Here is a 15,000-nt window from a genome sequence, read left to right on the forward strand (position 1 = left end):
TGAGGATCTTTGCTAGTCCTTGAAAGATCAAGATCATTATCTGTCAGATCCAAACATTTGCTACCTAGTTGGTATGTATTGAATATCTTCACACTGGTGTCTGTGAAGTGGGTAATGCAGCTTTGACCTGATGTTGTGAACTCTTTTGTGTGTTTCTTTCTACCTAAACCCTAAAAAAGAAACAGAAAGCACCATAATTAGAGCCTGTTGTTGCTTTTTAAGACCCAAGAAATATCCAGCAATGTCTATGGCACTGTGCTCCGAGGACGACCTCTCAGGAGGGTATTCACACCAACTCCTACTATCCTGACCCATCCTCTTGCTCCCTGCCCCACTTGCCCATTATGTTTTAGCCCTTGGATTTCAAACTTGAGCACATGTTGGAATCCTCTGGAGACCTTGCCATAAGAAGTTTCCTGGAATGTACCTCTAGTGCCTGGAGTAGGGCCTGAGAATGTGCACTTGTAACGAGTTTCCCATTGATATTGATGCTGCTGGTAGGGACCACACTTTACCACTCTGCTAAGCCACACATGTTTTCTTAGGTTGGTACTATTATTACTTCCATTTTTTTGTTATGTTGGTACTATTATTATTTCCATTTAGCAGATGAGAAACTAACACATAGACAACTTAGGCCTTTTTTTCCCCGAGTGAGTGGCAAGGCTGGCCAGCCACTGATGCACTGAGCTGACCCAATAGTGGTTTATGCTTTCTTTCTTTTCTTTTTTTTTTTTTGCGGGTCTGGGGATGGAACCCAGGAGAATTCAACCTCCGAGCTACACCCCCTGCCCAAATTTTTTTTTTTTTATTTTGAAACCGGGTCTCACTGAGTTGCAATGGGCCTCACTAAGTAGCTGAGGCTGTCTGCGAACCGCGATCCTCCGGTCTCAGCCTCCCAAATGCTGGGATTACAAGCGTGCGCCACCACGCCCGGCTCATTATGCTTTCTTTTAAAATGTAGTTTGACCGCTGTTCAACTGGATTGGTGTAGCCTGACTGGGATTTGAGGATGGCAGATATTGTGCACAGAAATAGTTGCTAATTTTTCTTTTTTTCTTTGTTGTAGAAAGCAAAGTCTTTCACTCGAGTAGTTGATGGTTATTTCTATCCTGAAGATCCTCTAGAACTACTATCTCAAAAAGATTTTAAAGCAATACCTTCTATTATTGGAGTCAATAACCATGAGTGTGGCTTCCTGCTTCCCATGGTAGGAATCCTGGCTGTCCCCTTTATTTTTCCCTTAACAGTGACACTTCTATTTGCTTCTGAGATGACACCCAGTGTTATAGGGGCTAAAGCTCAGCATCATGCCTATGGCAATAATCTTCTCTCTGTCTGAAAGAGAATATCTTAGTCTATTTTGTGTTGCTATAACACAATACGAGGTTCTATATTACCAGGTAATATAATGTAAGGATATTTGTGTGGTTCATGATTTTAATGGCTGGAAAATACAAATAGTGTGGTGCTATCATCTTGTGAGGGCTTCCCTAGCCTAGCTGTGTCCCAACATGGTTGTAAAGTAGAAAGAGAAATGGCCATGCTAAGGGGTCATGCATGTAAGCTGGGCTTGCTGTATAACAACCTATTCTTGAAAAAGCTGAGGCCTGGTGTTTTTGTGCATCCGGGCTCTGCTTTTAAGTGCTGGGTCTTCTGCTTTACCTGCTTTGTGACATTCTGTGCATTGCCTAACCTTTCTGAACTCTTGCTTCTTCATCTGTGGAATTGGGCTAATTTGAGGAACCACCTCACAGGTACATATCAAATAGTTTGGCAAGTAGAAAGTGCCCAGTCAATGCCAGTTATTGGAACTATTCTAGTGATGAAATGGGTATTGGTACCCAGATCTACAAAGCTCAAGGGCTTGCGTGGATGTGGATTTCCACATGAACTTGTGGCTAAACCTATTCCTTTCTGTTGGACATGCAAAGGAGGTCATACAAAACAAATCCCAGATCCTTAACTTACAAAGAGAGTTTCTAGTATTTAAAATATGTTTATGGATAACTCCGGTGGCCCTGGGGTTCCTTCAGATTCCTGGAAACAAATATGCTTACATATCTACTCTAGTGATTCATTCCCTCAAGATTTTCAACAGGAAATATACTGACAAAGTTCATTAGACAAGTAAGGGGTATTTCTGTCTCCTCGTGTTTTTAAGCTATAATATTGCCAGGAAGCAATAATTTAACAAATAATTACACAAAAGCTCTTGCTAGGTACCAAGAATTGATGTGAATGTTTGATAGCCCTGTCATATAGGGACTTTGCTGTCTTCATATTATAGATGAGGCATCTGCAGTATAAATAATTAAGTTGATTGTCAAGTTCACAGCAGGTGCATGACAAAACTGGTATTCAAATCCAGGTCACCTGGATACCCAGAGCTCCTGTTCCCAACCATGAGCCTCATTCCCCACTGCTGGCTTCTCAAAGGCTCTGCTTACAGAGGTGTTTGGAAGGGGAATTAAAAACCCACTAGTTTTGAGATGTTTTCTGGCTTCTCTTTGAATTTTGTGTCAAAGCCAAGTTGTGGCCTATGTGAGTCATCTCAGGATAATATGACAAAATAATTATATACCTGGTGGCTTAAACAACAAATTCATCTTCCCATTCTGGAGACTAGAAGTCCAAGATTGAGGGGTCAGCTGTGTTGGTTTCCTCTGGGGTCTGTCTCCTGGGCTTGCAGATAGCTGTCTCTTGCTATGTCCTTAAGTGGTCTAGTCTCACAGGAGGCACAGCTCAAATTGCTAGAGTTTCTGTGTGTCTGGATTTCAATTTTTGAGTCAGATTGAATGAGGACTCACTCTAACAGTCTCATTTAGCACAATCACCTACTTAGAGGTCCACCTCCAAATGCAGTCATGTTATAAAGTGTTGGTGATGCTTTAACATTTGAATTGGAGGGGGAGGGACACCATTTATCCCACTAACTGGGGATTTTTTTTTTAACAGAGTGAGTACTTGTACTCCCTCTGGCTAGGTATGACAGGGAATGGCGGCCTTTTATCAAATTTGAGAAGGAGAAATCGACCAGATCACCAGGGCTGCTACTTCACATGGCTACCGGGGGCTGAAAGGGGCCATGCTCTCTCTACCCTCCCCTCAAAAAGCCAAGGGCCCTGGTCCCAAAGAGGCTGATTGATTTCCTGATGTACAGATGGCTCACAGAAGACAATCTGTTTCTCTCCACAGATGGAGGTCCCTGAGATCCTCAGCGGCTCCAACAGATCTTACGCCCTTCACTTGGTACACACTCTCCTGGTAAGTGAACTGGATGGCCGTGACTCTCCAGAGACTTATTCATTTAACAAACATCCCTGGGTTTCACTGGGGTGGACATTCTTTGTTTGGACAGTCTTTGTTTGACTACCCATCCACCAATCCAATAGATCTTTACTGGGTAAAGGCCCACAATCCCTTGTCTATAACCCCCAAATCCAAAGAGCTCTGAAAATCCCAAGGATTTTTGTAGCACACATGGCAGTTAAACCTGAGCTAGACTGACCAAGTCTAGCTGGTCAAAGTCACTGGTCTTTTTTTTTGTTCCCACATGTTCATCCATTTTATTTATCCCACTATCCATATATTTTTCTGTGGACATATTGATGTGGATGGTGGGGTACTGCTAACCCCAAGCATGTTACATAATACACAGCACAGGTACTGAATTATCTGTCTAGAATTTGAAAGGTTCTAAATTATAAAACTCACATAAGACTAGAGGCCCATATTCACCACATGGCAGCCAAGCATTGTGCTAATTCTAGTGATACCAGTCATTCGTGCATTTATTACTCAATCGTCGGCTGCACAGGCATAGAAGCACCTGGTCTTACTCTAGACATTAGGATGTAGAGATGAATTTCTTCCCTTCCTCTCTTCTCTCCTTCTTTCAGTCTTCTTTCTTTCTATAACTGTTTATTCAGCATGCATTCAGTATCAGGCTCCTTTTAGTAATTGACTCATAGGATAAATATCTGTGGACATGTCCCCCACTTCTCTTGGCACTGGGCTACAGTGTGGGGTGGACATTCATAATAGTGTAGTTGAGCCAGAGCAGAACAAAGTCTGAGGCTATACGGTGCCTGCAGGAGCAGAGTGGGTGAAGAGATCAGCTGAGGGGTTGAATACAGCAGGCAAGGATGCTGGAAGCTGTTATAAGTTGCAAAAGGAATATAAACTTCATTCCAAGGTTCTGTAACAGAGGAAAGAGTGAAATTAAAATTTAATTTTAGAAGGAGCCCTCTGACTGCAGAGTGGGCCCAACTGGGTGATGGGGAGCCAGGGGATCCCTTAGCCCCTAAGGCTTGGTGGAGGGATATTTGATGAGTCTTGGCTGTCTGATGATGAGAGCTGAGACTCTGTTTGGTTTGAGAGATACTTAGAAAATAAATTGGATAGTAGAGTCTCTCTGGATGCCTGGAGATACCTCATGAAGGAGATGGTTATTTACCTGGGTTTTAGAGGAAGAACACGAGAGCAGCAGAGCACAATGGGATTTTGAACCAAGCCCCAGGGGTGAGAAGTAGATTGTGGGGAGGTGCAAGAGGAAAGGGAGGTAATACAGTCTCTCCTGGGCCCTTAGCATGCCAGGACCTGCTTTGTAAGTGGTAAGTAGTTCTCTGATGAAGAAGGCATAGCTTTTCCCAAGAATTCTAGAGGTCTTCGCTGTGAATATTTCCTGAGTGTTGGCCAGAGACTCCACATGGCCTCTTTGCCCACTCTGGATACCTCTAGCACCATGAGGATTGCTGGCCATTATTACCTAAGTGGCCAGGCCCTTGCACACAGCCAGTACCTACTGCCAGTCTTCCCTTGCTTTGGGTATGATAAATGAATCTGAGCAGCATTCCCAGATGTGGTTTATGTGACTTCTCCAAATTCTAAATAGACCTATCAAGGGCTGTGCAATTGGTAATGGTTTAACATGCAAAAAATTGTCCAGCATTCCTTAGAGCAGGAGACCTCTTAAACATATCACCTATGTGGCAGACCCTTGACTTCCTAGGAAGCTTATCTTTCACCCTATCCTGTTAGCTTTTGGGGCAAGTTGAAGGAGAGGAGTCTGGGAGGTGGGCTGGTTCTAGGGTAAAGAAGGCATTGACTATGGGAGCGAAAGGGCTCAGTGATGGGTCTCAGAGGGGGTGGGCAGTGCAACTGAAGACCTGCTTTGTGCCAGGCAGCATGTTTTTGTATTTGTATCTCACATAAATGATTTTTATATATGAGAACAAAGGCTCCAAGAGGCTAATCAGCTTAGGTAAAATAGAAAAGGGCCAGAGACTGTGCTGGCTCAGGAGCAGGGCCAGTCTCTTGGGTGTTTGACCTGTGTCATCATAAAGGGCTTTGTGTTGAGAAGGGTCCTCTATTTGTTTTAATTCTCTGCTTGTCACCATCTTGAAATTCTTAATAATTTTTCAACAAGGGAGCCCACCTTTTCGTTTTGCACTGAGACCCATAAATGATGCGGCTGATTCTACTCAGGAGTGGCTCTTTCTGAAGCATAGCAGAGAGGCATGTGTCCTCTGATTGGGAATACGGGATTTGAAATGCAGATCATCTCGTAAGAGTCATGACTCCACTGGCTTGGACCAATTACTTAAACTCTCGAAATCTCAGTTTCCTAATCTGTGAAATGGGGCCAATTTTGATACTTATACGAGTGTCATATAAATTAAATGAAGCAATGCATGCAAAACATTCTGAATGATTTACTGGTGTCTATATAGGCTGAAGCTTAATGTGTTGGCCCGTTGCTGACCTGAATTGTCTATGACCGTTACTTTTTACAGCACATCCCCACCCAGTATTTGCGTGTGGTGGCTAATGAATACTTCCCTGACAAGCGCTCCTTGATTGAAATCCGAGATAGTTTTCTGGACTTGCTGGGAGATGTGTTCTTTGTGGTCCCTGGGCTAGTTACTGCTCGATATCACCGAGGTGAGTCTTTGAACAGCACTTCTCATCCAGGGAAACATACCAGCAAGGTCAATGGCCACAGGGATCCATGCTATCCACTGACTGGCCATCTACCCTGCTCCTGTTTCCTTACTAAGATGGGGTTACCAGGTATGCCTGCAATAGAAGCATGCTATGCTGAATTGTGCAATGTCCCTGCCTCTCAAAGTTTGGGAACATTAATCAGTTCTATTTCTTCCCCTTCTTCATGCCTCTGTAAAAAATTCCTGTCCATAATTTCTGGGGCCCATCTTCCAGGTTTTGTTCTGTCTGGAATAGTTTCCCCAAATATCTTAGCTATAGGGGATAATAAAAAGAATCAGATAAAGAAGATTATATGGGAAAGTGCAAACCTTGTCTTCCTTCCTTTCTTCTTTTCCTTTTCTGCCTCCCTCCCTTTGTTCCTCTTTCTCTTTTTCCCTCTCTCCATCCTACTTTATTTCTGCTTTATTTTTTCTTTTAACAAATACTTATCAATGGCTTCCTATGTGCCTACTCCTATTCTATATCCTGGAGGTATAACAGTAAGCAAAACACAAATCCTGCCACGGTTTCATTGAGGGGGACTAGTAACACATAAGCAAGCAAATGTAGGTATGTTAGAAGGTGATGAGTGCTTTGGATTAAAAGCAGGACAGGGATCACAAGTGACAGGGGATGGTGGGAGGCTCACATTTGTATGAGATTCTATGAAGGAAACAGGTAAGATAAGGATTGAGAGTTGACTGGATTTGGCATGAAGGTCACTGGCGACTTTGATGAAAAATACTTAAGTGGAATTACAGAAGAGTAAAAGCCTGATTAAAATGAGTTCAAGAAAAAAATTGGGAAATTGATATCTAGAAGCAGTGCAATCCCAATCTCAATCAGAATCTTTGCAGTAATTTTGGACAAAACAACTAATTCTAAAATTTAGAATGGATGACTAAGCAATCTTTAAAAATTAATCAAGTTGAAGGACATACAGTTCACCTGACTTTAGGACTTATCATTGAGCTACAGTAATTAAGTAAGCCGACAGAGCAGAGAGTCTAGAAAATAGACCCACTCTTACACTGTTAAGAAGTGGAGCTGTACTACTGAATTTATATATGAAGAAAGGTGAATCACAACCCCTAATCCACACTGTACATAAAAATTAGTTTGAGACGAGTGGTGGATCTAAATGTACAATTTAAGATTGTACTTAATTGAACTTGGCGTGGTGGCTCATGCCTATAATTCTTGTACCTGGGGGGAGGCTGAGACCTGAGGATTGCAGGTTTGAGGCCAGCCTCAGCAACTTAGTGATGCCCTCCATAACTTATTGAGACCCTATTTCAAACAAAAAAATAAAATAAGGTTGGGAGTACAACTCAGAGGTAGAATTACCCTAGGATCAATCTCCAGTACCTTGTCAAAAAATTGTACTTAAGTAAAATAACTGTATTTGCTTCAAAGGATGCTGATAATGATGCCAGAAAAGATGGAGGAGAAGAAAACTTCCAATGTCCATACCCCCACAAAAATAGTGAATAAACAGGCAAGGACTACATAGACCAATTTTTCAGAACTCTGGAAATAAATCAAGGGCTTGTAGCCAGCATGTAAATATTTACTTAAGACATAAACCCCCGAACTTGGTAATAGACCTATATAGCATTTAACTTACTCTTAAAGCATCCCTGCTGCCAAGAAGGCAGCAGTCTTGAACAGAAGCAGTTCACATTTATGGCATAGCATCTTAGTACTAGAAGGAGAAAAATGGACTTAACTCTCAAAGGATTATGGTTGTTTGTTGTGACTTGTTCGGTGGCTCCCTAAATAACTAGTTCAAAATGACTAGCTCCCTTAATGACTCACCTTTATTACAAGTAAATCAGAGCCCTCTTAAGGGTGAGACAGCTACTTGGAAGGCATCTGTTACAAATGTTCAAAAGTAAGTGTATTATTGTTGCCACCGGGGGAAAAAGATATTAGTTGGAGCAAATAATAAGCAAGCTGGAAAGATTGGAAATAAAGGCTGAGCAACGAGAAACTCTGGGGAGAAAGGTTTGAAAACACTCCCAAGTGTTCCTGGAAATCTAGAAAGTAGAGTCTACAAAAAGCCTCAGGAGGCCCTAAGCTCTCACACCAGAGATCAGAGCTGAGCCCAGGCTCTGCTGAAGAAGAAAGTAAAGAATGAGGTAGAACTATAAACTACCTGACCAAGTGTTAAAGGGATTTTTAATTCTCTCTCTCTCTCTGAAAAGATGAAAAGACTGAGCATTTTAAAAACATTTTTCTCTCTTTGCTTGGTTCCCCACATTTATGGAAACCTAAACTAGCTTGTCAATCATTAGATGACCACTAAGATAAACAAGTACTGAATAAAGTATTCACACATGACTAAGAATACAGATTTTATAAAATTAGTTCAGAGACATCAGTAAACACATAAGCAATACCAACCATAACAATTAGTAAAAACAAACCCTGAGGAGGCAGGAGAATCTAATGTGCAGAATTACAAATTATAATATTCAAACTTCCAGTGTCTAACAAAAATTGCAACAGGTGAAGAAACAAGAGAAGTATGGTCCATACACACAAAAGTACATTAATAAAAACTGTTTGAGGAGATCCAGATACTGGCATTAGTCATGCTAATCTGAAAAAAGACTTCAAGTATTTTAAGTATGTTCAAATAGGTAAATGAAATCATGTATACAAAACTAAAAATATCATGGTAATAATTTATCACCAAATAAAGACTATAAGGAAATAAAATCTATACAGTTATGAAAAGGAACAAAATAGAAATTCTGGACTAGAAACATATAACTAAAGTGAAAAATTTACTACATGATATCAATGGCAGATTTGAGCACAGAATAAAGAATAAGAAAATTCAGATAGGTCACTTGAAATCATCCAATTTGGGAATCAGAGAGAAAAAAGAATGAAGAAAAACGAACAGAAGCCAAGAATCCTGTGGAACAGCAGTGAGCGCCACGAAATATGCATATTAGAGGAGAAAAGTCTTTGTATGCTATTGAAACTAAGTTGGTATTAATTTCAATTTAGATTAGCATAGTTTAAATTGTTAGTTATAATCACAATGGTAATCACTTAGAAATTAAACTATATGGTAGAAGGATAAGGGAAGTATAAACAGAAAATCTCTGAAAAAAATGGCAGTAACAAAACAAAAATGGCACAAGATATGTAGGAAGCAAACAGCAAAATGACAGAAATAAGGCTTCCTTGTCAGTAGTGATACTAATGTAATGGATTAATTCATTGAAAGACATAGATTGCAGAACTGATTAAAATATAATATATGTTATCAACATGTGACTCACTTAAATAAAAGAGGACACAAATTGGATAAAAGTGAAAAAATGGGAAAAGATATTCTATGCCTACAGTAACTAAAAGAGAGGATGGTTGCATGAATCAGACGAAAAATTTTAAGACAAAACATGTTAGAGGAGTCAAGAGAAGACATTATAAAAGGATTACACCAAGGATATATCATAATTATGGACCAATATGCACTTTACAACAGAGACACAAACTTATGAATTAGAAAATGGCAGTAAAACCTCAAAGAGACAGTTTTGTAATAATAGTTGAAAATCAGTACCTCAATTTCAATAAGAGAACAGCTATACAAAATATAAACAAAAAGTAGAAGACTTGGATAATACTACACACCAACCAGATGTAGCACACACTGAAAGAAAGTGGTACCCAGCGGCATCAGATTCCACATTCTTTTCAAGTGTACATGGATCATCTTCCAGAATAAACTATATGGTAGGCCACAAAACAAGTCTCAGTAAATTTAAAAGGATGGAAATCATACAGAATATCTTCTCTGATCACTATGGAATGAAGGTAGAAGTCAATAGCAAAAGGAAGTCTGGAAAATTCACAAGTCTTTGGAGATTAAAACAACACACTCTTTTTACATTTAAAAAGTATAGAATAAGTGTAACAAAACAATTAGCATTTTAAGTGTATTGCTCACTGAGATTACATTCACATTATTGTGCAACCATCACCACTATACATCTCCAGAACTTTTTTTTTTTATCAACCCAGAACTCCCTATACCTTCCCCTGACCCTGGTACCAAGTACTCTACTTTTTTGTCTTTATAAATTTGACTATTTCAGTTACCTCATATAAATAGAATCATAGAATATTTGTCCTTTTGTGTCTAGCTTATTTCCCATAGTATAATGTTTCAAGATTCATTTATTGTGTCCCAGGTATCACAATTTCCTTTTTTTTTAAAGGCTGAATAGTGTTCTATTGCATGTATCTACCAAATTTGGTTTATCAATTAATTTATTAATGGATATTTTGCTGCTATGAACATGGGTGTACAGATATTTGTTTGAGTCCCTGGTTTTAATTATTTGGGGTATACATCCGAAGCAGATTTAATGGATGTATGGTAAATGTCTAATTTTTGGGGGGGAATCATATCATTTTCCATAGTGGCTGCACCATTTATATTCCCTCCAGCAAAGAATACTAATTTTCTGTAGTTTTTAAATAATAGCTATACTAATAGGTATTATAATAGCTATACTAATAGTATATCATGTGATTTTTATTTAAATTTTCCAAATGATTAGAACTATTAGGCATTTTTCATGTGCTTTTAGAAACTTGTATATATTTCTGGAGCAAAGACTATTCAAATCCTTTACCCATTTTTGTCTATTTTATTTTAGTTTAGGTTAGTTTTTAGATTTACATTTTTTTATTGGTGCATTGTATTTATACATCATAATGGGGTAAAAAACTTGTGTAGGCATAAAAGCACACATCACCCAGCCAGCCCCCACCCAGTCCCCACCTCCCTCCCTCCCCATCCCTCCCTCCCATGCTGGGTTTAGTGGTTGGCTTCAATATGAATAAGTACATCATGTGCTTTAACCGATGTTTTTGCTGTTAAGTTTTAGAAGTTCTTTATATATTGTGGATTGATTCCTTATAAAATATATTACTTTCAAATATTTTATCCTATTCTTTGGTCGTTCCTACTCTGTTGATAATGTCCAATCACTGCACAATCGATTTCAGTTTTGTTGAAGCACAATTTAGCTATTTTTGTTGATTGTGCGTCATATATGAGAATCCACTGCCAAATACAAGAAAGTGGCCATTTACACTTATAAGAGATTTACAGCTTTGTATCTTATTCTTTTATCCATTTTGAATTAGTTTTTATATGTAGTATGAGGAAAAGGTCAAACTCTACCCTTTTACATGTTTTATCCACTAAAGTGGCTATAACTTAAACAACTCTAATAACAACAACAAAAAGCAGAAATGTATTAGCTTTCTGTTACTATAACATAACTGAAGATCAATTTATGAAGAGGAAAGGTTTGTTTTGGCTCACAGTTTTGGAAATTTTAATCTATGATTAGCTGGCCCTGCTGCTTTGGGCCTCTTGTGGCCCATCGTGTCAGGAGCAAGTGGCAGAGTTGGGAAATGAAGGAGAGTAAGAGAAAGGAGCTCAGGCCCCACTATTTCCTTCAAGTACACACTTCCAGGGTCTTGAAGGCTTCATAAAGGTTTAACCACCCCCAATAGCACCAACGGGGACCAAGCCTTTACCACATGGGCCCTTGGGGAGTGTACCAGATCCGAACTGTAGCTGTCAGCAAGGATGGAGAGAAGCAGAAGTCCTCATACACTCTAAATGGAGATATGAAATTGGTGTAGCCACTGTGGAGAACAGTGTTGATGTTATTCAAAAACTTAAACGTATAGTTACCATGACTGAGAAAATCCACCCTTAGGAATCTATCCAAAATAATTGAAAAGATGTTCAAGCAAAAATTATACATAGCCTTTTTGTTCATAATAGCCCCAAATGATAACAACTAAGTGTCCACTAACTGATGAGTAGGTATTTACAAATGGTATATACATACAATAGATTTCTCTTTGGCCATAAATATTAATAAAGTCCTGATTCATGTTATAACATGAATAACCTCAACAACATCATGTTAAGTGGAAGAATCCAGACATAAAAGGCTACATGTATGATTCTTTTTATATAAGAAATACCCAAATTTGGTAAGTCTGTAGACAGAAAGAATTGTGTTTTCCAGGGGCTGAGGGGAAGGGTGAATGGAGAGATTGCTAAATGGTTCTGGGGTATATGTTTGGAATGATGGAAATGTTTTGAATCTAAAACAGTGGTGATGGTTGAACAACATCATGAATGTACTGAAACCCACTGAATTACAGACTTTAAAATGGTTAAGGTAGTAAATTTTATGTTAAATGAATTTTTACCGAAAAAGATACTGTTAATAAAAGGCAAACCACACTCTGGAAGAAAATATCCAAAGTACAATTATCTGACCAAAAATATTACTATCCAGAATAGAAGGCCTTTTTTGTTTGGTGGTACTGGGGTTCCTGGAAACCCTTCTACCTCTGGGCTACACTCCCAGACCTATTTTTATACTTTTTAAATTGGAAACAGGGTCTCTTAAGCCAGCAAGGCTGGCTTCGAACCTGCGGGATCCTCCTGTCTCTGCCTCCCAAGCGCGGGGATTACAAGTGTGCGCCACCACACCTGGCAATATAGAAGGCCTTTTAAAGCTCAATAATAAAAAAAAAGGTCTTTTAAAATAATTATTAAGATATTTGAAAAGATACTTCACAAAAGAAGATGCTTGTAAGTCTCAAATCCCCCCCCCAAATGTTCAACATTATTAATCAACAGGGAAATGAAAAATAAACCCAAAGTGAGCTAGTCATGTACACTCACTAGAATGGCAAAAACTAAAAATACCAACCGTACCAAGAAATATTGCCAAGAATACGGAATGTTCAGAACTCTGAGATACTTCTCATGGGGAAGTAAAATGGTAAAACCACTTTGAAAATTTAGCAGTTTCTTATAAAGTTAAACACACCTACCCCCTGCTATTCAATCATTCTGCTCTTTGGTATTCACTGTAGAGAGTTAAAAGTAGATGTCCATACAAAAGACTTGTGCATGCATATTCATGCCATAATAGCCCCAAACTGGAAATGACTCTAATGTCTATAATCAGAGAAATGGATAAACAAATGTGCTGCAGTAGCATAGTGCTAAGAAGCACTGTGCTGAGCAAAGGAAACTGCAGAGAATAGATTGTATTATTCTATTTATGAGAAATTAAAAAAAAAGGTGAAATTAATCTATGGTAATATTAATGGGACATTCGCTGTCTCTCAAATGAATCGCCAGAGGGGACCTTTCTGGGATGATGAAAGTGCTCTGCATTCTTACTGGAGTTGTGCATACATACCTAGGTATACATTTGCAAAACTTCACCAAGCTCTTCACTTAAACTCTGTGCTTTTTATTGTCACAAAGGAGAGTTTAATTAAAAGAGGCTAAGAGGAGAGGGAGCTGAGACAGTAAGTACAAGGTAATTGTATGGTAGGGCCTTACTGGAAGAGATGCAGAGAAAGGAGTCAGTAACTGGAGGGGAAATTTAAACTGTGTGTGCGCATGCATGCGTGTGTGTGTGTGAGTGTGAGTGTGTGTGTGTGTGTGTGTGTGTGTGTGTTCTCCCCTATGAGAGCCTGTGTGTGTGCTCAAGCACATGTGTCCCAGTATGCATGTGTGCAGGTATGTGTTGAAAATTACAGGACAAAGATTTTTAGTAGGAGAGAGGTGGAGCAATGTAGGGTGCACATACATGGAATGCTTGGGAAACAGGGAATCAGCCCTATTCTATCTCCTGATGTTTGAACCAAAGTCAGTGAGAGGAAGTCACAACAAAGTCGACCTTGGCTCATTATTTAATGATTTCTTTTGAGGAGTAGAATGCCTTTTCAGGCTGCCCTGAGGGGTAGTAAGCTCTTGGTCACCAGGGGCAGAGGTCTGTTGGAACATGAAATTCCGGCCTTAAAGAAGACAGGAGTTAGGCTAGATTATATCACCTCTTGTCTGAGCTCTCTCTCCCTTGGGTCTATGAGCCCAGGACTTGGTAGGCTGAGATGCTGGGCCAGCCTCCTGTTGCCCTGTCTCCCTGCATGCACATCTGACCTTTCCTGACCTTTGTTAGATGCCGGTGCACCTGTCTACTTCTATGAGTTTCAGCATCGGCCCGTCTGCTTTGAAGACACGAAGCCAGCCTTCGTCAAAGCCGACCACTCTGATGAAATCCGCTTTGTCTTTGGAGGTGCCTTCCTGAAGGGTGACATTGTCATGTTTGGTAAGGAACTGGCTGCAGGGCTTCCTGCTCTTGCAGGTACTGGAGGTTAGGCAGAGAATTCACTTCCTACTGCGAATATAAAGCCCCCCACTCACCCCACCACTGATCCAGAGTCTGGGAGGGCGGGAGAGCTGGAATTTAATCACTCTGGGATTTACAGCAGACCTCTCTCTAGAGAATACCCCAACTTGGATTTTAGAAACCAGTATGAAAAAGAGCTGCCAACATTTGCTCAAAGAACATCTCATTGTACTGAGATCTGCAGGTGTGGTCACTTTGGGGCACTCAAGCAGTCTAAGGTTCTGAGAAAAGCTAAAACCATTTTCTTCCTTCTCCATGACCACTCGTCTTATTTTTCCTATCCTTCCCAGAATTCTCCAGGCTATCATCCAGGGCTCTAAAATGCAGGATCCACTAATTCCTGGATTTACGATATGTTCAGTGCTTAAAATAAGAAACAAATCAAGACAAGTATATTAAAAGAAAAATGCAGGAAAATTACATGCAGTTTCTGGTAGTAAAATATTTAAGTTAGAACATCATGTAGCTGGGTGTGGTGGCACACGCCTGTAATCCAAGTACTTGGGTGGCTGAGACAGGATTGCAGGTTTGTGGTTAGCCTCTTCAACTTAGCAAGGCCCTCAACAATTTAATAAGACCCTGTTTCAAAATAAAAAATAAGCTGGGTGTGGTGGCGCACGCTTGTAATCCCCGCGCTTGGGAGGCGGAGACAGGAGGATTGCTCAGGTTCATAGCCAGCCGCACTGGTTTAAGAGACCCTGTGTCAAAAATATAAAATAGGTCTGGGAGTGTAGCCCGGAGA

At 39.9% G+C, this 15,000-nt stretch overlaps 1 protein-coding gene across 1 annotated transcript in view; it reads left to right on the forward strand.

The window, feature by feature from the left end:
• The window catches only part of CES5A (carboxylesterase 5A), a gene marked incomplete at both ends in the record, with an annotated part of 62,887 nt that overhangs the window by 45,526 nt on the left and 2,361 nt on the right, over positions 1-15,000 (forward strand). Inside the window, 4 exons of the mRNA XM_080703526.1 lie at positions 1,070-1,210; positions 3,199-3,267; positions 5,799-5,946; positions 14,028-14,177. Of these exons, the coding sequence (XP_080559652.1) occupies positions 1,070-1,210; positions 3,199-3,267; positions 5,799-5,946; positions 14,028-14,177 (508 nt within the window). The remainder of the gene's footprint in view (positions 1-1,069; positions 1,211-3,198; positions 3,268-5,798; positions 5,947-14,027; positions 14,178-15,000) is intronic.

This window comes from Muscardinus avellanarius (assembly GCF_963383645.1).
Source record: "Muscardinus avellanarius genome assembly, chromosome: 10".
In the NCBI taxonomy this organism is placed as follows: domain Eukaryota; kingdom Metazoa; phylum Chordata; class Mammalia; order Rodentia; family Gliridae; genus Muscardinus; species Muscardinus avellanarius.